This window comes from Cucurbita moschata, unplaced genomic scaffold (assembly GCF_002738365.1).
Source record: "Cucurbita moschata cultivar Rifu unplaced genomic scaffold, Cmos_1.0 Cmo_Scf00026, whole genome shotgun sequence".
NCBI classification, from domain to species: domain Eukaryota; kingdom Viridiplantae; phylum Streptophyta; class Magnoliopsida; order Cucurbitales; family Cucurbitaceae; genus Cucurbita; species Cucurbita moschata.
The window spans coordinates 2,981,655-3,004,904 of record NW_019268542.1 but is presented as its reverse complement, the minus strand read 5'-3'; the positions used below and the strand labels follow the sequence as shown (position 1 = coordinate 3,004,904).

The 23,250-nt window shown below is 42.7% G+C and overlaps 1 protein-coding gene across 3 annotated transcripts; it reads right to left on the bottom strand.

Moving 5' to 3' along the window:
- Positions 1–659: 659 nt before the first annotated feature.
- On the bottom strand, positions 660–22,332 carry LOC111461989 (protein SUPPRESSOR OF QUENCHING 1, chloroplastic). Of its 3 annotated transcripts, none has more exons than XM_023105639.1 (29): positions 22,143–22,332; positions 21,670–22,057; positions 19,405–19,505; positions 18,042–18,098; positions 17,852–17,946; positions 16,790–16,889; positions 15,219–15,277; positions 13,176–13,300; positions 12,780–12,915; positions 11,092–11,179; positions 10,941–11,025; positions 10,285–10,345; positions 10,116–10,191; positions 9,929–10,039; positions 8,772–8,867; positions 8,413–8,535; positions 8,081–8,278; positions 6,755–6,859; positions 6,609–6,673; positions 6,410–6,503; positions 6,123–6,280; positions 5,184–5,233; positions 4,981–5,120; positions 4,777–4,884; positions 3,347–3,439; positions 3,221–3,254; positions 1,347–1,594; positions 1,055–1,204; positions 660–977 (listed from the first exon to the last, which is right to left on the bottom strand). In XM_023105639.1, the coding sequence occupies exons 2-29, from the start codon at positions 22,040–22,042 to the stop codon at positions 825–827; spliced, it is 3,282 nt and encodes a 1,093-aa protein (XP_022961407.1). In that variant the 5' UTR covers positions 22,043–22,057; positions 22,143–22,332; the 3' UTR covers positions 660–824. The 3 variants fall into 3 exon arrangements, with proteins under 3 accessions (XP_022961407.1, XP_022961408.1, XP_022961409.1); XM_023105640.1 differs by having other exon boundaries at positions 4,981–5,102; XM_023105641.1 differs by lacking the exon at positions 4,777–4,884.
- Positions 22,333–23,250: the final 918 nt, after the last annotated feature.

The following is a 23,250-nucleotide window of genomic DNA, read 5'->3' as shown; positions in this document are numbered from 1 at the left end:
AGCCCACCACTAGCAGATATTGTCCTTTTTGGGTGTCCCTTTTGAGCTTTCCCTCAAGGTTTTAAAACGTCTAATAGGGAGAGATTTCCACACCCTTACAAGCAATGCTTCGTTCCCCTCTCTAATTGATGTGGGATCTCACAATCCACCCCCCTTGGGGGCTCAATGTCCTCGCTAGCACGCAGCTCGATGTCTGGCTCTGATACCATTTGTAACAGTCCAAGTTCACTGCTAGTCAATATTGTTCTCTTTGAACTTTTCCTTCTAAGCTTCCCCTCAAGGTTTTAAAACGTCTAATAAGGAAAGGTTTCCACACCCTTATAAGGAATGCTTCATTCCTCTCTCCAACCAACGTGGGATCTCACAATCACCCCCCTTAGAGGCCCGGCATCCTCGCTAGCACACCGTTCGATGTCTAGCTTTGATACCATTTGCAACAATCCAACCTCACTTCTAGTAGATATTGTTTTCTTTGAACTTTCCCTTCTAAGCTTCCCCTCAAGATTTTAAAACGTGTCTAATAAGAAACAGGTTTCCACACCCTTATAACAAATGCTTCGTTCCCCTCTCCAACCAATACAGGATCTCACATTTTCCTATTTCAAAATTCCAGAGGGTCGTTAAGGCTCGAGATGTTTGGGGAAATCCTCCAAACTACCGAGTTCAAGTCTCTAGATGAACTATGATCTAGAAAAACCAAGTTTCTTCCTATCAATCAAATGTTTATACTATGAAAATGTAACTTTCAATTGTCAACAGAAGATCACTCTATTCTTCCACACACACTCATTCAATGCTTATGTATTCATGAGTTGATGTGAATATTATAGTGGCAAGCTGCTTGTTGAAGCTTTCGGCTTCACTTCAAACGCGAGTGTAATTTCGGCCCGGCTCGTGTCGGATAGTTCCTCACGAAAGGGTACCTCAAACGACAGCGATTTATATAGACACACCTCATCTTCCTTGCAATAGTAAACCTGTAATCATAAATTAGATGAACTTCATAACCAGAATAACCAAGAGGCACATTCATAGACTCTCATGTAGGAAGTACCTTGCAACTTATTCTACCAAGTGAAGCTGCAGGAGACGATCTCCTAAAACGAAGGTTGGCGAATCCGTCTGGACTAAGATATCCATCCGACGGGTCAATAGACAATGCACTCTCGGGCTCGGTTTCGACGATAAACTTACTCCGAGCTTCCTGCAATTACAAGTATAAGGCATATGTTTTAGAACGAAGGCCACAGGGATCATTTCGTGTTATTAAATACGAGTGGCTATGCATGACATGAAGTAATCGATATCACAAGTTCATCGTGTTCATGAGAGAAAGTAAAGTGGACCTTTGAGAAGTGATATTCTTCTGGTAATGATATTTTCAGAGATAAGTTGCCCTCACGGAATGAGCCCCCATCAACGACGATCGTCTGAGTGTCGGATGAACGTTTACGAAGTCGTTTAAAAGATTTGGGTTTTGGATTTGGAGGTTGAACTCCCTTCAGCTCCAATGTTAAGAGTTGAGGCTGTTCTTTATTGTTGAGATCTAAGTATCTGATAACATTGTTGTTTGTATCAGAAATGAAAAGTCTTCCTGCAGGGGCAGAAGAAATGTAAGCTTTCGACCAAAATAGTCCCAAAAGAATGAACTAAAACTGTATTGTAATGACACGAACAAATTTCATTTCGAAGACCGAGAGGCATTATATTTCCGTGAAAGTGAGTGTACGTAGATAACATTGTTCAAAGACTGAAAATGTAACGGCCCAAGCCCACCGCTAGCAAATATTGTCATTTTTGGGCTTCCCCTCGAGGTCTTTAAAACGTGTATGCTAGAGAGAGATTTCCATACCCTTATAAAGAATGCTTCGTTCTCCTCTCCAATGATGTGGGATCTTACAATCCACTCCCTTCGGAGCCCAACGTCCTCGTTGGCACTCGTTCCCTTCTCCAATCGATGTGAGACTCCCCAATTCACCCCCCTTCAGGGCCCAACATCCTTGTTGGCACACCGCCTCGTGTCTACCCCCTTCGGAGCTCAGCCTCCTAGCTGGCACATGACTTGGTGTTTGGCTCTGATACCATTTGTAACAGCACAAGCCCACCGCTAGTAGATATTGTCCTCTTTGGGCTTTCCCTCAAGGTGTTTAAAACGTGTCTGCTAGAGAGAGGTTTCTACACCCTAATAAAGAATGCTTCGTTCTCCTTCCCAATGATGTGGGATCTTATAGTCCATCCCCCTTCGGAGCCCAGCGTCCTTACTGACACTTGTTCTCTTCTCCAATCGATGTGGGACCCCTCAATCCACCCTCCTTCAGGGCATAGTGTCCTTGCTGGCACACCGCCTCATGTCAACTCCCCTTCGGGGCTCAGCCTCCTCGTTGGCACATGGCCCGGTGTTTGGCTCTGATACCATTTGTAACAATCCAAGCCCACCGCTAGTAGATATTGTCCTCTTTGGGCTTTCCCTTTCGAGCTTCCCCTCAAAGTTTTTAAAATGCGTCAACTAAAGAGAGGTTTCTACACCTTTATAAAGAATGCTTCGTTCTCCTCCCCAACTGATATGAGATGTGATGTCCCACATTAGTTGGGGAGGAGAACAAACCACCATTTATAAGAGTGTAGAAACCTTTCCCTAGCAGATGCGTTTTAAAACCTTGAGGGGAAGCCCGAAAGGGAAAGCCCAAAGAGGACAATATCTGCTAGCGGTGGATCTGTGCCGTTACAAATGGTATCAGAGCCAAACACCGAACGATGTGCCAGCCTTCTCGCTGTTCCCCGAAGCGGGGTAGACTTGAGGCAGTGTGTCAGTAAGGATGCTGGGCCCCAAAGGGGGGTGGATTTGGGGGCGGTCCCACATCAATTGGATAAAGGAAAGAAAGCCAGCGAGGACGCTGGTCCCCGAAGGGAGGTGGATTGTGATGTCCCACATTGGTTGAGGAGGAGAACAAAACACCATCTATAAGGGTGTGGAAACCTTCCCCTAACAGACGCATTTTAAAGCCTTGAGGGGAAGCCCGAAAGGGAAAGCCTAAAGAGGACAATATCTGCTAGTGGTGAGCTTGGGTCGTTACAAAATTCATAAAAGATGTTCACACTCGGTTAATTTTTAAGTCATCTTAGAACGTTAGATGCAGTCATGATGCTACCAAGTTAAGTACACGAAAACATTCAACAACGTTATAGTAATATGTTGTGAAAGAGTGAGTCGAGTAATCACCTTCAGCTTCAGTGATTCCAGATGGCTCTGAAAGCTACAAAACACAATTGTATAAGACACATTTTGCTTTAATTGCAAATGAAAATGGATACATTATAAGTATAAAGGTGAAGGATAGTGGCTAACCTGAGCTGCTAGAGCTGTCCCATCCTTCAGACCAGCTTTCCCTGTTCCAGCTATTGTAGTTACCCTTTTACTGACTGGATCTAGCCTCTTGATCTGAAGTGATTAGGGATCAAAGAGAATTCGAGCGTTACAATCTTGATAACCGAGTAGAAATAGCAGAATTGTAAACCATATGGCAACCGGGTGACCAGTATGATGTTCCAAAATATACTTAAACCTCTCGAGGAAGTTTTTTAATGTCTTCTAAACCATATGGCAATAGGGCGACCGGTATGATGTTCTGAAAGATGCTTTAACCTCTCGAGGAAGTTTCTTAATGTCTTTTAAACCATGTGGCAACAGGGCGACCAATATGATGTTCCGAAATATACTTAAACCCCTCGAGGAAGTTTCTTAATGTCTTCTAAATCATATGGCAACAGGGTGACCAGTATGACGTTTTGAAATATACTTAAACCCCTCGAGGAAGTTTCTTAATGTCTTCTAAACAATATGGCAACAGGGTGACTAGTATGATGTTCTGAAATATACTTTAACCTCTCGAGTAAGTTTCTTAATGTCTTCTAAACCATATCGCAACAGGGTGACCGGTATGATGTTCCGAAAGATGCTTTAACCTCTCGAGGAAGTTTCTTAATGTCTTCTAAACCATATGGCAACAGGGCGACCGGTATGATGTTCCGAAATATACTTTAACCTTTTGAGGAAGTTTCTTAATGTCTTCTAAACCATATGGCAATAGGGCAACCGGTTTGATGTTCCGAAATATACTTTAACCTCTCGAGGAAGTTCTTAGTGTCTTCTAAACCATATATGGCAACAGGGCGACCAATATGATGTTCCGAAATTTTAACCTCTCGAGGAAGTTTCTTAGTGTCTTCTAAACCATATGGCAACCGGGCGACTAGTATGCCGTTATGAAATATACTTTTGACCCCTCGAGGAAGTTTCTTATTGTCTTCTAAACAGTTTAACGAGTATGACGTTCTGAAATATACTTTAACCCCTCGAGGAAGTTTCTTATTGTCTTCTAAACAGTTTAACGAGTATGACGTTCTGAAATATACTTTAACCCCTCGAGGAAGTTTCTAATGTCTTCTAAACAGGGCAACGAGTATGACGTTCTGAAATATACTTTAACCCCTCGAGGAAGTTTCTAATGTTTTCTAAACAAGGCAACGAGTATGACGTTCTGAAATATACTTTAACCCCTCGAGGAAGTTTCTTAATATCTTCTAAACAGGGCAACAGGGAAACCATATTGTAACGTCTTCTAAACCATTTTACGTCATTATATGAACACAAGCGGCGGAAGGAATGAACAGTAACATTACAGAAGAACCAACTAGAAACCTTAACCAACGATGCTACGATATTACTTTCAAACCGTAGACGTAAGAACTACTCTATTTTCAAGCACAATTAAGTACCTTATGATTATAGCTATCGGCTATATAGATTTGACCGTCTTTCGAACACAAGACGCCCAATGGATGTTGAAGTAGTACTTCAGATCCGACGCCATCTTGATCTCCAAACTGCAAGAATTAGAAAAGACAAGTGATATTGAAGATTTTGCTGCTACAAGTTATAACAAATGGGAGAGACTTTAAACATTAGTACAATGAAGTTACCTTAAATAAGTTGTCCGAGAAAATCGGGTCACCCCCAGCTAACAATCTTGATCCACCTGTTTTTAAGTCAACGGCTCGGATCGAGCTACTCTCACTGTCGGCAATATATACCTCCGACGAATCTACAAACCAAGCAATAGCTGAAATTATAATTTTTCGTAATAGCATCTTAGATCGGGTTGAATTCATGTAAGTTCAATTACCCGGAGATACGGAGAGTCCAGAGGGCTGAGCAAATGATGAACTTGAAGAACTATTTCAATGAGAACAAAGAAAATGATACCTTAGATTGAAGATTTGAGATACGAGATGAAGAATTCGAGAAACAAAATAAAATGTATGTGAGGTATCTAGTAATGTAGTGAACTCAGGAAAACGAGTTCAAAAGAAAACGTCCACGGTTCGTTCAAACGGATTCGTGGCTACTTGGCCTCACTCCAAAAGCATAATACCCGTTCACTAGGTAAGCGTATTTTTGCAATCAAAGAACACAATCAAAATCTTCATCTCCTATGTTTCCCTAAGAATATGGTCCTAGAGGGCTCAAAATATTACTATTGCACGAACCAAGTGAAATTTTGTGAAAATTTGGTCCATAGGGGGCTCGAGGTGCCTTTCATGCATGTGAAAATTTGTCTATGATAAAGTGTAAGATCCCATATTCGAGGACGCTGGGCCCCAAAGGTGGGTAGACAGACTGTAAGAACCCACATTAGTTGGGGAGGAAAACAAAACATTCTTTATAAGGGTGTAGAAACCACCCCTAGCAAACGCGTTTTAAAAACCTTGAGGAGAAACCCGAAAGGAAAGTCCAAAGAGGACAATATCTGCTAGCGGTGGGCTTGGGCTGTTGCAAATGGTATCAAAGTAGACATCGGACGATGTGCCAGTGAGGACGCTGGGCCTCGAAGGTGGGGTGGATTGTAAGATCCCACATCGGTTGGGGAGGAGAACGAAGCATTCTTTATAAGCGTATGAGAACCTCCCCTTAGCAGACGCATTTTAAAAACCTTGAGAGGAACCCCGAAAGGGAAAGTCCAAACAAGACAATATCTGTTAGTGGTAGGCTTGGACTGTTACATGAAGGACGGAGAATATGTGAAGAATAGTTCGAGAATTAAAAGCTTATGTTTCTCGATTACCTGGATCCATTCAGATTCCTTTCAAACCCATCACCACTAAATGATTTAGTTACTCCATTCAAAGTATCATGCACCCATATTTGGTGTTGTCCAGCCATGGCTATGTAGACCTTTTCACTAATGGGCTCAAAACAAACATCCCAAGGAGAGTTGAGAAGCTGAAAAATCAAATTTCATGATCAATTGTGAAGAACGTTCTATATTTCGTCGTCGGGAACCATATATTTTGACAAGCATTTTCGGATTCGAACAAACGGTTAATGTGAAGCTTGTTTCGAGAATCTTACCTGAGACGTTCCTTCTTTTCCCCCTTGATAATCAGACCCTTTAGTTCCATTTCCAGTGAGTGTACGCACCGTCTCTCGAACAAAATCGATCTCCCTAAATAACAATAAGTTTTAGAAAAGTTATTGGGAGAGTCGAGCAAAAAGGAATAAGACAATGAGACAGACAAAATGATCTCGACGTTCTGTCGTTAACCGTTACCTCAAAGCATGGTTCTCCGTATCAGCAACATATAGTAAGTTTTTCTTTGCATTATAAGCCAAGCCCTGGAGAATCCAGATGAGCATTATACAAACCGTCATAGGTATCATCAAAACATGTGTATCGATCGGTAACGTGATGCTTACCTGAGGACGATTAAAGGTCGCATCATCAAAGGTACCGTCACGTAAACCGTCCTCACCTGTGCTACCGATTTGTATAAGGAAATTCCCACTTAGATCAGTTACCACCTAATATCGAATATTAAAAACAGTCAATCCCCGTGCCTATACACGTTATAACGAGTTTCAATACATCTACGCATCATTAATATGTATTAGAATAGAAATTCTAAGTGCAGACAATACTGATGAAATTAAGAGTTCAAATAAAAGTAGTCCGAGTTAAGAAAAACGGCCCCCCTGGATTACAACTTCACCAAAGATGACGATGTATCCGTGCTCCATCTATTCGTCGCTTAAATTTGGAGAATTATCCTCACGGCTTTTAATTGGCACCTTGTTTACCGGGCAACATGACCACGTTACTTGAACTTGTCCTTACTAGTCACCCGTTCAACAAGGAAAAAGAAATCCTTGGAGCTGCTTTATCAAAGCCTATCTTCGGTTTATTTGGCTCGAACGTTGTTAGATGATGAAAGTCCGACATCGGCTAATTTAGGGAATGATCATGGGTTTATAAACAAAGAATACTCTCTCCATTGGTACGAGGCCTTTTGGGGAAGCACAAAGCAAAGCCATGAGAGCTTATGCTCAAAGTGGACAATATCATACCATTGTGGAGAGTCGTGTTCGTCTAACATGGTATCAGAGCCTTGCCCTAAACTTAGTCGTGCCAATAGATTGGTAAATCCTCAAACATCGAACAAAGGACTCCAAAAGAAAAAGGAGTCAAGCCTCCTCGAAGGTAGTAAAAAATGACTAGGACTCCAAAGGAGTCGAGCCTCGATCAAGGGGAGGCGCACTTTGTTCAAGGGGCGGTGTTAGATGATGAAAGTCCCACATCGGCTAATTTAGGGAATGATCATGGGTTTATAAACAAACAATACTCTCTCCATTGGTATGAGGCCTTTTGGGGAAGCCCAAAGCAAAGCCATGAGAGCTTATGCTCAAAGTGGACAATATCATACCATTGTGGGGAGTCGTGTTCGTCTAACAAACGTAACCACTGTATTTTTCAAGAAAGTCTATTGCCTTCGAAAATTATTTCGAACATTTAAGTTATATTGCTCTCACGGTGATACATTCAACTTAAAATAAAAAGCCGAGGTTTATGTCCCTCTTTAGTGAGACGATCCCAAATGATGCAGAAAAGCAATAGCCTTAGATAAAATGTGCAACTCTAGCGACTCGAAACTATGAGGTGGCCGTACTAGGAATTTAGGTTCTCTATCTCACAGTGAGCGGAAAATAGTGATACGAAGAGCATCGAAAGTTAAGAAGAGAACGTACTATGCGATTATGATTACTGTCGGATATGAAGAGCCTGTTGTTAAGAACATCAATGGTCAGTTTCCCAGGAAATTTCAATGGAGATGTAATTAAACGGGGATCACTATCCTTCTCTAATCTCAAAGGAAGCGGTCGGCTGTCGAGGATCTTCTTCTCACTGTAAAACAGAAGAGCCGCCTCGACAAAATCATCAAGATCCTTCACGAAAAAACGTCCCTCATTAATCTCATAAACGATGTTGGTTTCGAAACGTAATGACAATATTGATTTATAGCATATTTAGCGTTATACAAAAACTATTTGAAGACGATGCATGGAAGGTTTTTCGATACCTTTCTACGTCCTTCGCCTGAAATCTGTGCAAGAAGCTTTCCGTTCGGTCCCACAATAGCGAACGTTGGCCATGAATTAATTCCCAACTCCCGCCATAAAAACATGTCTCCATCGTTAACAACCTAGTACAAACAACTCGAAATTATGAATATTCATTAAAATTCTAGAGAAACATGAAAAGATACACAAAAGGATTGGCTCTTCAAAATTGTAAAATACTGCACTCTAATGTATACTTAAACCGCGCTTACGTGAGCTGAATGAGCAGCGAACCAATAAAACGACAGTTATGCATTTCGGTAATCATGGCCAAATCAAGAGAAGAATGAAACATTAACACATTGCGGATTAAGCTTACTGGATGAGTAATGCCGTAGCGTATGACTGCGTTGCGGATAGCTTCCAAGTCTTTCTCGTTGTCGAACTTTGCCGAATGAACTCCAACCACTACAAACTGCACAAAAAATGAGAATGTCTAAGGAACTGATTTCGAAACCATAATCTTCAAACTGTCTCTTTAATGTATATCAGTTTGGTTCTTTTATATATATGCATAACCGTGCGTTGGAGCTTTTCTCTCGTACACCCAGAAGACCCCGCACTTGCCCGAAGTCCCAGACCTATGAGACATCAAGGATTTTTTGTATTAAACTCACCTGAAGGTTCAAGCCGGTATGACCAAAAGAACCCAAGCCCTTAGCCAACGAGTCAAGTGACTCCTGTAACAACCCAAACCCAAGCCCACCGCTAACAGATATTGTTCTTTATGGGCTTTTCCTTTAGCCCACCGCTAGCAGATATTGTTCTTTATGGGCTTTTCCTTTCAGGGTTCGCCTCAAGGTTTTTAAAACGCATATTCTAGGGAGAGGTTTTCACACCCTTATAAAAAATGTTTCGTTCTCTTCCCCAACCGATGTGGGATCTCACAATCCACCCCCCTTCAGGGTCCAACATCCTTGCTGGCACATCACCTCGTGTCCACCTCAACCTCCTTGCTGGCACATTGCCTGGTGTCTGACTTTGATACACCATTTGTAACGGCCCAAGCTCACCGCTAGCAGATATTGGTCTCTTTGGGCTTTCCCTTTCGGGCTTCCCCTCAAGATTTTTAAAACGCATATGCTAGGGAGAGGTTTCTACACTCTTATAAAGAATGTTTCTTTCTTTTGCAGCAACTTGGCCTAATACCTTGCTCACCTAACGTGTCGTGGGACTAAAGAGAAATAAGAGGAGAGCGATTTTTTCGCAAGCTGTTCGACTGATAACAATTCTACAATGTCCCAAGTTCAGTGAAAGGGAACTATGTATGAAATAGATGAAAGAATGATATACAGGTGGTTTCGTTATTACATAGTACGTTGTTTTACTCGAGCATTCCTCCAAATTCACAAATATAAATTCCGGTAAGTGAATTCTTTGCACCTAAAATATGTGCACGTGTCCGTACATCCACGCTCTTCGCAGTGTATATCAATTTAATTCCAAATATATAATGATAACATACAAAGGGCTTACCGCCTTGTCGTCGTACTTCTTCTCCAAATACTCCAAGTCTGGCAAAACGTGCATGCAATTTATACAACAATAGGTCCAAAAATCGAGGAGAACAACTTTTCCTTTCAAATCCTACCAAAGATTGGAACGATATTAACTAGCATATACATCGGTCGGAAATTTTCGTTCACATCGAAGCAACAATTACCTTGCGGAACCGAAGGGGAGAACTATTTAGCCAGTCGAGTTTTGATGGAAATTCTGGCACAACAGGAGCAGTTTCCCTTACACATGCACAAGAATTTACAAACTAAGTCAGTGTTGACTAATTTCATTATATGAATGAACTGAACATCGAAACTTCTAATGCAATTCACCTCGTTTCGATTTCTGATATATATTCGATGAATCGTTGGATTCTGTCACGTACGAGACCACCTATACCCAGTCAAAGGAGATAAGTTTCAACTTCGTTCCTCGTTCTGATGAATATCATGTCATAACAAGGACGTAAAACCACGAAATGAACAAAGGAGTCATATTATAAGACAGTAAAATCCCATAAGTATAAAAGTTGAACAGAAAAATAAGAGCGTTTTCGATAATAATTCCTCTCAATCTTCTCTTTCGAACGCACGCCCGTCTTCCAAGTTTTCCTACTTAAGAATGTACATTCTCTCTCTCTTATAAGCAACTACAACTACTCGACTCTCTATTAAGCCATTCTTGTGTAAGTATAGAGAGCTCGGGGCCTGACACTTCATATCAGTGTCTCGGGTCCAAAATTTTCTATAGTAATGATTTTTTTTCCCATCAATGCCAATACCCTGCCTTGGGCAACCGTCAGTCTATATGTTGCTTGTGAGCCGCCAAGTACCAGTCTCGCAACAGTACTGGCACAAAAGGATAAGTTCTTTTCTTTCTAAGAGGTGGAATAGAATAACCCGCTCGAGAAATGGCATACCCGATCTTTCATGTAAATTTCTCCTAAATAAGTCTAACTTCCTATAAACAAAATTAAGAAGCATTATACCTGAGCTTGCATTATTTTGGAAAGAAGGTTGGTTAACTCCAAAGAACAAGTTCCAAATAGCTTTAGGAGATGTATACTGCATTGCCTGGGATATTGTATGCATAAGTTAAGTAAGAGACTAAACCTTAGAAAGTTGGTAATAAAAATGTACCTTCCAGTTCGTAATGGTAAACACGAGACACGAAAGAGCAATGCCCAAGCTTCCGTATCTCACTATATCTCGCCTAGTACCCTGCAACCTGTCCACGATTCACCGAAGTATCTAACAAATTATGGAAACATGTATATTTCTCAAGTACTTTGATAATAAAGTATTGCTGATGTAGCTACTCCATCAGAAATAAAAAAGGAAATGATATCGTCAACGGGGATATAACGATGAAGCATTCGGAGTTGCACGTAGTTCTTACATGTAAAAACAAACAAAGACGAAAAGCCGTGCAATGAAGGAGTAGAGGAAGAGGAAGAGACAAATGAAACAGAGACAGCAGAAACAAACAAAATGCAGCATGGTCGAAGACAATGGCGAATCTGAGTTGCAAGTGTTGAGGGGGAGAAGAATCAATCGATGAAACATTATGTCTAATTGCATGCCACGATGAGGACGAAGACACTTCCTGTGATGTCCCATATTGGTTGGGGAGGAGAACAAACCACCATTTATAAGGGTGTGGAAACCTTCCCCTAGCAAACGCATTTTAAAGCCTTGAAGGAAAGCCCAAAGAGGACAATATCTACTAGCGGTGGATCTGGGCCGTCACAAATGGTATCAGAGCCAGACACCGAACGATGTGCCAGCCTTCTCGCTGTTCCCCGAAGGGGGGTAGACACGAGGCGGTGTGCCAGTAAGGACACTAGGCCCCAAAGGGGGTGGATTGTGATGTCCCACATTGGTTGGGGAGGAGAACAAACCACCATTTATAAGGGTGTAGTGGAAACCTTCCCCTAACAGACGCGTTTTAAAGCCTTGAGGGGAAGCTCGAAAGGGAAAGCCCAAAGAGGACAATATCTGCTAGCGGTGGATTTGGGCCACATTACAAATGGTATCAGAGCCAGACACCGGACGATGTGCCAACCTTCTCATTGTTCCCCGAAGGGGGGTAGACACGAGGTGGTGTGGCAGTAAGGACACTGGGCCCCAAAGGGAGGTGGATTGTGATGTCCCACATTGGTTAGGGAGGAGAACAAACCACCATTTATAAAGGTGTGGAAACCTTCCCCTAGCAGACGCGTTTTAAAGCCTTGAGGGGAAGCTCGAAAGAGAAAGCCCAAATAGGACAATATCTGCTAGCTATGGATCTGGGCCGTTACACTTTCAAAGAGAAAGTTGTGCAATTCTTTTCGATCCATTATCTATGCGACTTGAACCAAAGTTTAGAGATCCCAAACGAAGTCACAGGCATCATAGAGGAAGAAATGAACAACAAAACCTATGTTGTTGCATCCGACCCACAAGATGAGTCTTTTTCCCCAAACCCCACGTGACCCGACCCATAACCAGCTCCCTTCATTTTGGCCCCATGACACACACACCTTGATCCATAGCCAAAATAAATAGTATTGTTCTTTTATATATACATAACATACCCCCAACATGTTGTGTCCTAATTGTTTAGAAATTGTCATGTCGCCATGTTCATGTCGTGTTGGTGTCTGTACTTTTATACATGCATAACGTGTCCCCAACAGGTTGTGTTCTACTAGTTTAGAAATTGATATGTCGCCATGTTCGTGTTGTGTTCGTGTATTTACCTCAAGGCAGTTTCTTTAAATGGAAATAGAGGTATACAGCATTTCAATACGAACCATAGATGATGAAAAAGTTCTATTGACCTCTACCTTCCGATTGACAACGAACCATCATTGACGGCCTCCGAGTCCTGTACAGCAGCAGCAGCATCGATGCCTGAGGTATCTTTTCGTGGGGAAATTTGTTCAGAGGTTTGAAGAAATTGAGATCCCTGTATCTTCTCATCTGCAATGATATGCGCCAAATACTAACTCAAACTATTAGACAGAAACAATTTAATTACACAAACAAACACTATCCAAGAACAAAGCCAATCAGATAATGTAAAGAAAATTTATTCAAAAGTGTTCTTCTCATACATACTTCTGATCAAAGAAAAAGGAATTGCTGTTATAATTCATGTAACACGGCACAGATATAGCTCGACGGTTCAACATTAATGGTGGTACAAAATGACATCACAATGTATTCTCATGGCTACATACTAGAGGCATCAGAACCACCAGAGAGAATATCATGAATTGTGATATTTCCTATATCATTTCGAATAAGCGATGGACCAGCAATCTTTAGAGTTTCGTCTGATAATGTAGTTTTAACAGCAATGCATCTGCAAGCAAGCAATATAAAACACCATTTAACAAAAAAAAACACATCTTTCTTGCAAGAGTTCATAGTAAATCGAACAATAACGGGACAACGATACGAAGGAAGTAGTGAAGTCTAGTATTGATAGATCAAACCGTACTTATCACCCATCATATGACTTGTTCTGTAACGGCCCAGATCCACTGCTAGCAGATATTGTCCTCTTTGGGCTTTCCCTTTCGGGCTTCCTCTCAAGGCTTCAAAACGCGTCTGCTAAGGGAAGATTTCCACACTCTTATAAATGGTGGTTTGTTCTCCTCCCCAACCAATGTGGGACATCACAATCCACCCCCCTTCGGGGCACAGCGTCCTCGCTGGCACTCTTTCCTTCCTCCAATCGATGTTGGACCGCCCCCAAATCCACCCCCCTTTGGGGCCCAGCGTCCTTACTGGCACACCGCCTCATGTTTACCCCCCTTCAGGGAACAGCGAGAAGGCTGACACATCATCCAATGTCTGGCTCTGATACCATTTATAATGGCTCAGATCCATCACTAGCAGATATTGTCCTCTTTGGACTTTTCCTTTTGGGCTTCCCCTCAAGGCTTTAAAACGCGTCTGCTAGGGGAAGGTTTCCACACCCTTATAAATGGTGGTTTGTTCTCCTCCCCAACAATGTGGGACATCACAATCCACTTCCCTTCGGGACCCAGTGTCCTCGCTGGCACTCTTTCCTTCCTCCAATCGATGGGGGACCACCCCCCTTTGGGGCCCAGCGTCCTTACTGGCACATCGCCTCGTGTCTACCCCCCTTCGGGGAACAGCGAGAAGGCTGGCACATCGTCCAGTGTCTGGCTCTGATACCATTTGTAACGGCCTAGATCCACCGCTAGTAGATATTGTCCTCTTTCGGCTTTCCCTTTCGGACTTCCCCTTAAGGCTTTAAAACGCGTCTGCTAGGGGAAGGTTTCCACACCTTTATAAATGGTGGTTTGTTCTCCTCCCCAACCAATGTAGGACATCACAATCCACCCCCTTTGGGGCCCAGTGTCCTTACTGGCACATCGCCTCGTGTCTACCCCCCTTCGGGGAACAACGAGAAGGTTGGCACATCGTTCAGTGTCTAGCTCTGATACCATTTGTAATGGCCCAGATCCACCGCTAGCAGATATTGTCCTCTTTGAGCTTTCCTTTCGGGCTTCCCCTCAAGGCTTTAAAACGCGTCTGCTAGGGGAAGGTTTCCACACCCTTATAAATGGTGGTTTGTTCTCCTCCCCAACAATGTGGGACATCACAATCCACTTCCCTTCGGGACCCAGTGTCCTCGCTGGCACTCTTTCCTTCCTCCAATCGATGGGGGACCACCCCCCTTTGGGGCCCAGCGTCCTTACTGGCACATCGCCTCGTGTCTACCCCCCTTCGGGGAACAGCGAGAAGGCTGGCACATCGTCCAGTGTCTGGCTCTGATACCATTTGTAACGGCCTAGATCCACCGCTAGTAGATATTGTCCTCTTTCGGCTTTCCCTTTCGGACTTCCCCTTAAGGCTTTAAAACGCGTCTGCTAGGGGAAGGTTTCCACACCTTTATAAATGGTGGTTTGTTCTCCTCCCCAACCAATGTAGGACATCACAATCCACCCCCTTTGGGGCCCAGTGTCCTTACTGGCACATCGCCTCGTGTCTACCCCCCTTCGGGGAACAACGAGAAGGTTGGCACATCGTTCAGTGTCTAGCTCTGATACCATTTGTAATGGCCCAGATCCACCGCTAGCAGATATTGTCCTCTTTGAGCTTTCCTTTCGGGCTTCCCCTCAAGGCTTTAAAACGCGTCTGCTAGGGGAAGGTTTCCACACCCTTATAAATGATGGTTTGTTCTCCTCCCCAACCAATGTAGGACATCACATGTTCTAATAGAGAGAGAAGGTGAAAACTTTCGGTACCTCATTTTTGCAGCTTGGGCAGCTTGCACTCCAGCTAGTGCGTCTTCGATGACAATGCACTGAGAAAATATCGAAAATAGTTATAACAGCACAATAGCATTTAGAATCCAGAAAACAGAGATCGAACGACGTATATTAGATCAGATGATACGTAGAAAATGATTTCAAGATTATATATTTATTATTTACATATTCAAATAATTGACCTGGATAGATCTTTTACCAAAATGAATAAAATAGATAGACAAAAGAAATAAAACAAACAAAGAGAATGAAGACGAAAACTTTATCGTCAAGGCAAAGGCCATATTATTAGGATGTTCTGCAAGAGACTTCCTGGAAAAGCAATCTTTTAAAGATAAGCGAATGGATTAGTTTAACTGTAACGGCTGAAGTCCACCGCTAGCAGATATTGTCCTCTTTGCGCTTTTCCTTTCGAGTTTCCCCTCAAGGTTTTTAAAGCGCATCCGCTAGGGAGAGGTTTCCACACCCTTATAAAGAATGCTTCGTTCTCCTCCCTAACCGATGTGGGATCTCAAAATCCACCCCCTTCGGGGCCCAACGTCCTTGATGGCATTCGTTCCCTTCTCTAATCAATGTGAGGCCCCCCAATCCACCCCCCTTCGGGTCCCAACGTCCTTGCTGGCACACCGCCTAGTATCCAACCCCCCTTCGGGGCACAGTCTTTGTGATGTCCCACATTGGTTGGGGAGGAGAACAAACCACCATTTATAAGAGTGTGGAAACCTTCCCCTAGTAGACGCGTTTTAAAGCCTTGAGGGGAAGCCCGAAAGGGAAAGCCCAAAGAGGACAATATCTGCTAGCGGTGGGTCTGGGTTGTTACAAATGGTATCAGAGCCAGACACCGGACGATGTGCCAGCCTTCTCGCTGTTCCCCGAAGGGGGTAGACACGAGGCAGTGTGCCAGTAAGGACACTGGGCCTCAAAGGGGGGTGGATTTGGGGGCGGTCCCACATCGATTGGAGGAAGGAAAGAGTGTCAGCGAGGACGCTGGGCCCCGAAGGGGGGTGGATTGTGATGTCCCACATTGGTTAGGGAGGAGAATAAACCACCATTTATAAGGGTGTGGAAACCTTCCCCTAGCAGACGCGTTTTAAAGCCTTAAGGGGAAGCCTGAAAGGGAAAGCCCAAAGAGGACAATATTTACTAGCGGTGGGCCTGGGTTATTACAGTCTTCTTGTAGGCAGATCACCCGGTGTCTAGCTCGTCCACCGCTAGCAGATATTGTCCTCTTTAGGTTTTCCCTTTCGATCTTCTTCTCTAGGTTTTTAAAACGCGTCTGCTAAGGAGAGGTTTCTACATTCTTATAAAGAATTCTTCGTTCTCCTCCCCAACCGATGTGGGATCTCACATTAACACTAGCATACAAGAAAATAAGACAAAGTAACATAATGAACATCCTGCACGCCTCGGAACATTCTACAAGCAATGGACAGTAAGTCCTTAATGCCAAAAAGAAGAAAGAAACGAAACTGATGGCTTTACACATCGGAGCCGTGGAAAGAAGAACGAGAGAAGGGCACGGGCCGAGAGTTAGCCAATCATTGTACCTCATCCGTTGGTACATTTAACAACTTCGATGCAGCTATGAATATGTCAGGTGCAGGTTTCAGATTCTCAAAAGCATCAGCTGATACTATGGCATCAAACCTATAAAAGAAGCATAAATTCATAATTAAAAATCTTAAACAACTCATAGAGAAAAATTATATTGAAAATTTTACTCAAAAAAACATGAGAAAGTCATGAGCCAAAATATTTTCAGCTAGTTTCCAGATTATTCTCTTTATGAAGACATTTACTGTTTAATATTCGAGAGAATGCCATTACGTATATTATGCTTTAAATTTTTCTTCGAAACGATATTTGGTCTTAACGAGACGAGAATTCCTTTCTAGCCAAAAATCTAAACCATGTTTCACCTATGAACTATGAATTGATTGCAACTATCTAATTGAATCATCATAGCACTTTAATTTACTGAGTATGAAACCATTCTGTAACGGCCCAAGTCCACCACTAGCAGATATTGTCCTCTTTGGGCTTTCTCTTTTAGGCTTCCGCTCAAGGTTTTTAAAACGTGTCTGCTAGGGAAAGGTTTCCACACCCTTATAAAGGGTGTTTCGTTCTCCTCCCCAACGAGTGTGGGATCTTACAATCCACCCCACTTCAGGACCCAGCGTCCTCGCTGACACTCGTTCCATTCTCCAATCGATATGGGAACCTTGCAATCCACCCCTCTTTGGGGCCCAGTGTCCTTACTGGCACACCGCCTCGTGTCCATCCCCCTTCGGGGCTCAGCCTCATTTCTGGCACATTGCCCAGTGTTTGGCTCTGATACCATTTGTAACAGCCTAAGTCCACCATTAACAGATACTCTCCTCTTTGGGCTTTCCCTTTCGGGCTTCCCCTCAAGGTTTTTAAAACGTATCTGCTAGGGAAAGATTTCCACATCCTTATAAAGGGTGATTCGTTCTCCTCCCCAACCAATGTGGGATCTTACACATTCTATTTTAACTTTGCAGCTAGATACGAGTAATCAGAAGTTACATTCTTGAGAAATATTAAATTAGACCCCGAGACTCTTAAGTGTAACATACAATCAAACTTACATCGACAACGGTAACCCTGCAGCAGCTAAATTTGCATCAACCTTGATACGATCAGCACTAGACGCAACAGCAACTTTAAGGCCCTTGCTTTTACACTAATAATGATAGCCAAACTCAAATAGTAAGTTTCATGATGATGATCATCATCAGAATAATGAGTATAAGCAGCTTGTATTCCACAAGAACACACCTCAGTAATGAGCTCCAGTGCACCAGGAAAGCCTATTCCAGAATTGGGCTTTGCATACTATTATGCCAAAATCATCAATTACAGTTCGAAGTTAGCAAACGATATGGCAAAGATTTTAATGAATTTTCAGACGAACGAAATAGGCTAAATATAATTTTTTCAATTTAATCCATATTATTCAGAAAGCTTCAAATTAGTCCCTTGTGAGTATAACATTTTTCAATTATAGTGTTTCTGTAGGCGGATGTTACATGTGACTTATGATAAACTAACACACCATTATACTTAGTAAGTTACTGAAATTTGGAGAAAGAATTAAGATATGTAATAGGAACGAATTTTCTTACAATTTTGGAGGAATTCGGGGACTTATTCTATGAGAATTGGGGAGGAGAACAAAACATTCTTTATAAGGGCGTGGAAACCTCTCCCTAGCTAACGCGTTTTAAAAACCTGAAAGGGAAAACCCAAAGAAGGCAATATCAGAGCTAGACACTGGGTGAGTGCCAGCGAGAAGACTGAGCCCCGAAGGGGGTGGACATGAGGCAGTGTGCTAGCAAGAACGTTGGGCCCCAAAGGGGGGTGGATTGGTGGATCCCACATCGATTGGAGAAGGGAACAAGTGCCAGCGAGGATGCTAGGCCTTGAAGGGGGGTGGATTGTGAGATTCCACATCGGTTAGGGAGGAGAACAAAGCATTCTTTATAAGGGTGTGGAAACCTCTCCCTAGCAGACACGTTTTAAAAATCTTGAGCGGAAGCCCGAAAGGGAAAACCCAAAGAGGACAATATCTGCTAGCAGTGGACTTGGGCCGTTACAAATGGTATCAGAGCTAGACACTGGGTGAGTGTCAACGAGAAGACTGAACCTCGAAGGGGGTGAACACGAGGCGGTGTGCCAGCAAGAACGCTAGGCCCCAAAGGGGGTGGATTGGTGCGTCCCACATCGATTGGAGAAGGGAACAAGTGCCAGCGAGGACGCTGGTCTCGAAGGGGGTGGATTGTGAGATCCCACATCGGTTGGGGAGGAGAACGAAGCATTCTTTATAAGGGTGTGAAAACCTCTCCCTAGTAGACACGTTTTAAAAATTTTGAGGGGAAGCCCGAAAGGAAAAACCCAAAGAGAACAATATCTGCTAGCGGTGGGCTTGAGTTGTTACATATTCCTCGTCTAAAGTTTTTCTAGTATACTAAGTATAATTTCGTGCATCAATTTACAATTAACCTCCACTAACACAAGTGGTACAATTGAAAAATGTTCGTACATAAAGAACTGAACGAAAACGTTTGAAACGATAAGGATTAAACAAGAAAAACACATACTTAGCCAATAAAATAAAGGGAATATGTTGCAAACTGATTACCTTCTCTAGATATATCTCAAAAAACCTCTTTTTTGCTGCCTCAGGACTGAATCCTGCTACCCCTTTCACTGATGCAACACCTCCTAAGAAGTTCGCTTCACCTGGTATAATGAAGTGGAAATTCAAACGTTAATATTAATTATCAGTATCATGTAGCTACCACATTGTATCGTATGCAATTCATTAGATGATGCAGATTGAGAAGACTTTAGGTTGAATTTTATGTATTGGATAAGAAAAAATTGAAAGAGAGGCGGTCGTTACCGATGTAACGACCCGAAATTTTCTACTTAATTTAAGGTCGCTACTGTATACATATCCTAAACATTGGATGCGGAAGACTTCATTTAAATTCCATAAAACATATCCTTTATCTAAAACACAGCCATGGACTTACGTGTTTCGAAAACATCTTTAAAACGACACAACTCGAGACCATGGCACATGCATAGCATAGTGGTATTTATTTTCTTAGACTTAGGCTAGAATAGGATGTTTTTAACTTATGGAATTTAAATGAAGTCTTCCGCATCCAATGTTTAGGATATATATACAGTAGCGACCTTAAATTAAGTAGAAAATTTTGGGGCGTTACAGCAGAGCCATGGTGATGGCAGCTAAGTATTACATGATTCAACCTCCCCATGCCAAAATAACAAAACAATAGGATTTAAGTAATCTTACATCCTCACATCATATGCTACTCGTATAATCGAATAACAATGACAAACTTAGCATAGCAATTTTCATACTTCAGCTCTCGATTAAAATAAGTATTACTAGTAATCATTATCCCATCGCTAGTAGATATTGTCCTCTTTGGGCTATTACAAATTGTATCAGAGCCAGACACCGGGCGATGTGACAGCAAGAAGACAAAGCCCCGAATGGGGTGAACACGAGGTGGTGTGCCAGCAAAGATGTTGGGCCCCGAAGGGGTTGGATTGGGGGGTCCCACATCAATTAGAGAAGGGTGTGGAAACCTCTCCCTCGTCGAACGAAACACCCTTTATAAGGGTGTGGAAACCCCTCCATAGTAGAACGAAACACTCTTTATAATGGTTTGGAAACCTTTATAAGGGTGTGGAAATCTCTCCGAGCAGAATGAAACACCCTTTATAATGGTTTGGAAACCTCTATAAGGGTGTGGAAACCTCTCCCTAGCAGAATGAGACACCTCTATAAGGGTGTGGAAACCTCTCCCTAGTAGAACGAAACACCTCTATAAGGGTGTGGAAACTTCTCCCTATCAGGTTTCCTAGCAGAACAAAACACCCTTTACAAGAGGGTGGAAACCTCTCCCTATCAGAACGAAACACCCTTTATAAGAGTGTGGAAACCTCTCCCTAGCACAACGAAACACTCTTTACAAGGGTGTGGAAACCTCTCCCTAGCACAACGAAACACCCTTTACAAGGGTGTGGAAACCTCTCCCTAGCACAACGAAACACCCTTTACAGGGATGTGGAAATCTCTCCCTAGCAGAACGAAACACCCTTTACAAGAGTGTGGAAACCTCTCCCTAGCACAACGAAACACCCTTTACAAGAGTGTGGAAACCTCTCCCTAGCATAACGAAACACCCTTTACAAGAGTGTGAAAACCTCTCCCTAGCAGAACAAAACACCCTTTACAAGGGTGTGGAAACCTCTCCCTAGCACAACGAAATACCCTTTGCAGGGTGTGGAAACCTCTCCCTAGCACAACAAAATACCCTTTATAAGGGTGTGGAAATCTCTCCGTAGCACAACGAAATACCCTTTACAAGGGTGTGGAAACCTCTCCCTATCAGAACGAAACACCCTTTATAAGAGTGTGGAAACCTCTCCCTAGCACAACGAAACACCCTTTACAGGGATGTGGAAACCTCTCCCTAGCACAACGGAACACCCTTTATAAGGGTATGGAAACCTCTCCCTAGCAGAACAAAATAACATTTATAAGAGTGTGGAAACCTCTCCCTAGCACAACGAAACACCCTTTACAAGGGTGTGGAAACCTCTCCCTAGCCCAACGAAACACCCTTTATAAGAGTATGGAAACCTCTCCCTAGCACAACAGAAACATCCTTTACAAGGGTGTAGAAACCTCTCCCTAGCACAACGAAACACCCTTTACAAGGGTGTGGAAACCTCTCCCTAGCACAACGTTTTAAAAACCTTGAGGGGAAGCTCGAAGGGAAAAACCCAAAGAGAACAACAAATCATCAGCGCAGTAAGCTTTGATGAACAAAAGAAAAAAAAAATCCAGTTCATCTTCAATTACCAGTTCCCATAAATGGCACAAAGTCTTCAGGGGTGACTTCAACACCCAACTCACTAAAAACATCGACGCCAGCCCTTCGAGATAGGTCCTCACTATTACATAAAACTCCATCCATATCAAACAACACAGCCGAAACCTTCCCCCACTCGCTCTTATAAGCACTCTCCTTAGCACTGGTCTCCTCCACCTTCGCACTAGCTTTAACCACCATTTTTTGCTTAAACACGAAGCGTTTCGACCTCCATTCGAGATCATGGCAAGGAACTGATGTGGGTCTTGTTCCTCTCAGCTTACTTGAGAAGAAGCATAATCTAGCAGAAGAAGCAAGCGGAGGAGAAGGGGAAAGATACTTCAAAGCAATGGAGCTTTCCATGGTACTGTTCCTCGCCTGTGAATGGCAGAGAGGGGAGAATCATTCAAAACACCATTGAATTTCCTAAACGTTGAAATTTGAGATTGAACAGAATGAATACCTTTAAAGCGAAGCCTGAATTGCTGAAATGGGGATTTGGAAAACACTTCAGAAATCTACTGGTTTGAAGTGAGATGGGAGGTGTGAGGTGGAGATTGAGTTCATATTTTGATTCTTTTTCCTCCGCTGATGAAGAAAACGGAGCCAAAATCAATTTAGATACGCCGTTGGGAAGCTCGTTGGGGATCAAATGCAACCATTTGGGAACTTTTGGATGGACAAAAAAATGGGCCGGGATGGATAACTCAAACAATTGGGCCGAGTGTTTTTCTTAACTTTTCAAAATAAGGCATAGGTTATCTATATAGATGAACACCCATGGTATGTATGTTCACCGCTACGATGGTTTTGCTTTGGGCTTTTCCAAGAAGCCTTGTGTTAACAGAGATAATATTCTTTGATTATAAACACATGATCATTCCCTAAATTAGCTGATGTGGGACTTTCATCCAACAATCTTTTATTGATACTAGGGGTGTACACCAACCTGAAAATTCAACCTGACCCAACCTGAATTATAAGAGTTTGGTTGGGTTGGATTGATTCTCGGATTTGGGTTGGGTTCATTTTTTTTTAACCTAATTAAGTTTGGGTTGTGTTCGGGTTCCAAAAAAATTGATGGGGTCAATCCGGCCCAATCTGAACTATAAGGGTTGAGTTGGGTTGGATTGAGTTGGATTGGATTGGATTGATTCTCGGATTGGGGTTGGATTCATTTTTTTTTAACCCAATCAAGTTTGGGTTGTGTTCGGGTTCCAGAAAAAATTGATGGGGTCAATCCGACCCAACCTGAATTATAAGGGTTGGGTTGGGTTGGATTCATTTTTTGGACCCAATTCAAGTTTGGATTGTGTTCGGATTCCAGAAAAAATTGATGGAGTCAACCCAACCCAACCTGAATTATAAGGGTTGGGTTGAGTTAGATTGATTCTCGGATTCGGGTGGGTTCATTTTTTTGATCCCAATCAAGTTTGGATTGTGTTCGGGTTCTAGAAAAAATTGATGGGGTCAACCCGACCCAATCTGAATTATAAGGGTTGGGTTGGGTTGGATTGGGTTGGATTGATTCTCATATTTGGGTTCGGTTCCTTTTTTTGAACCCAATCAGG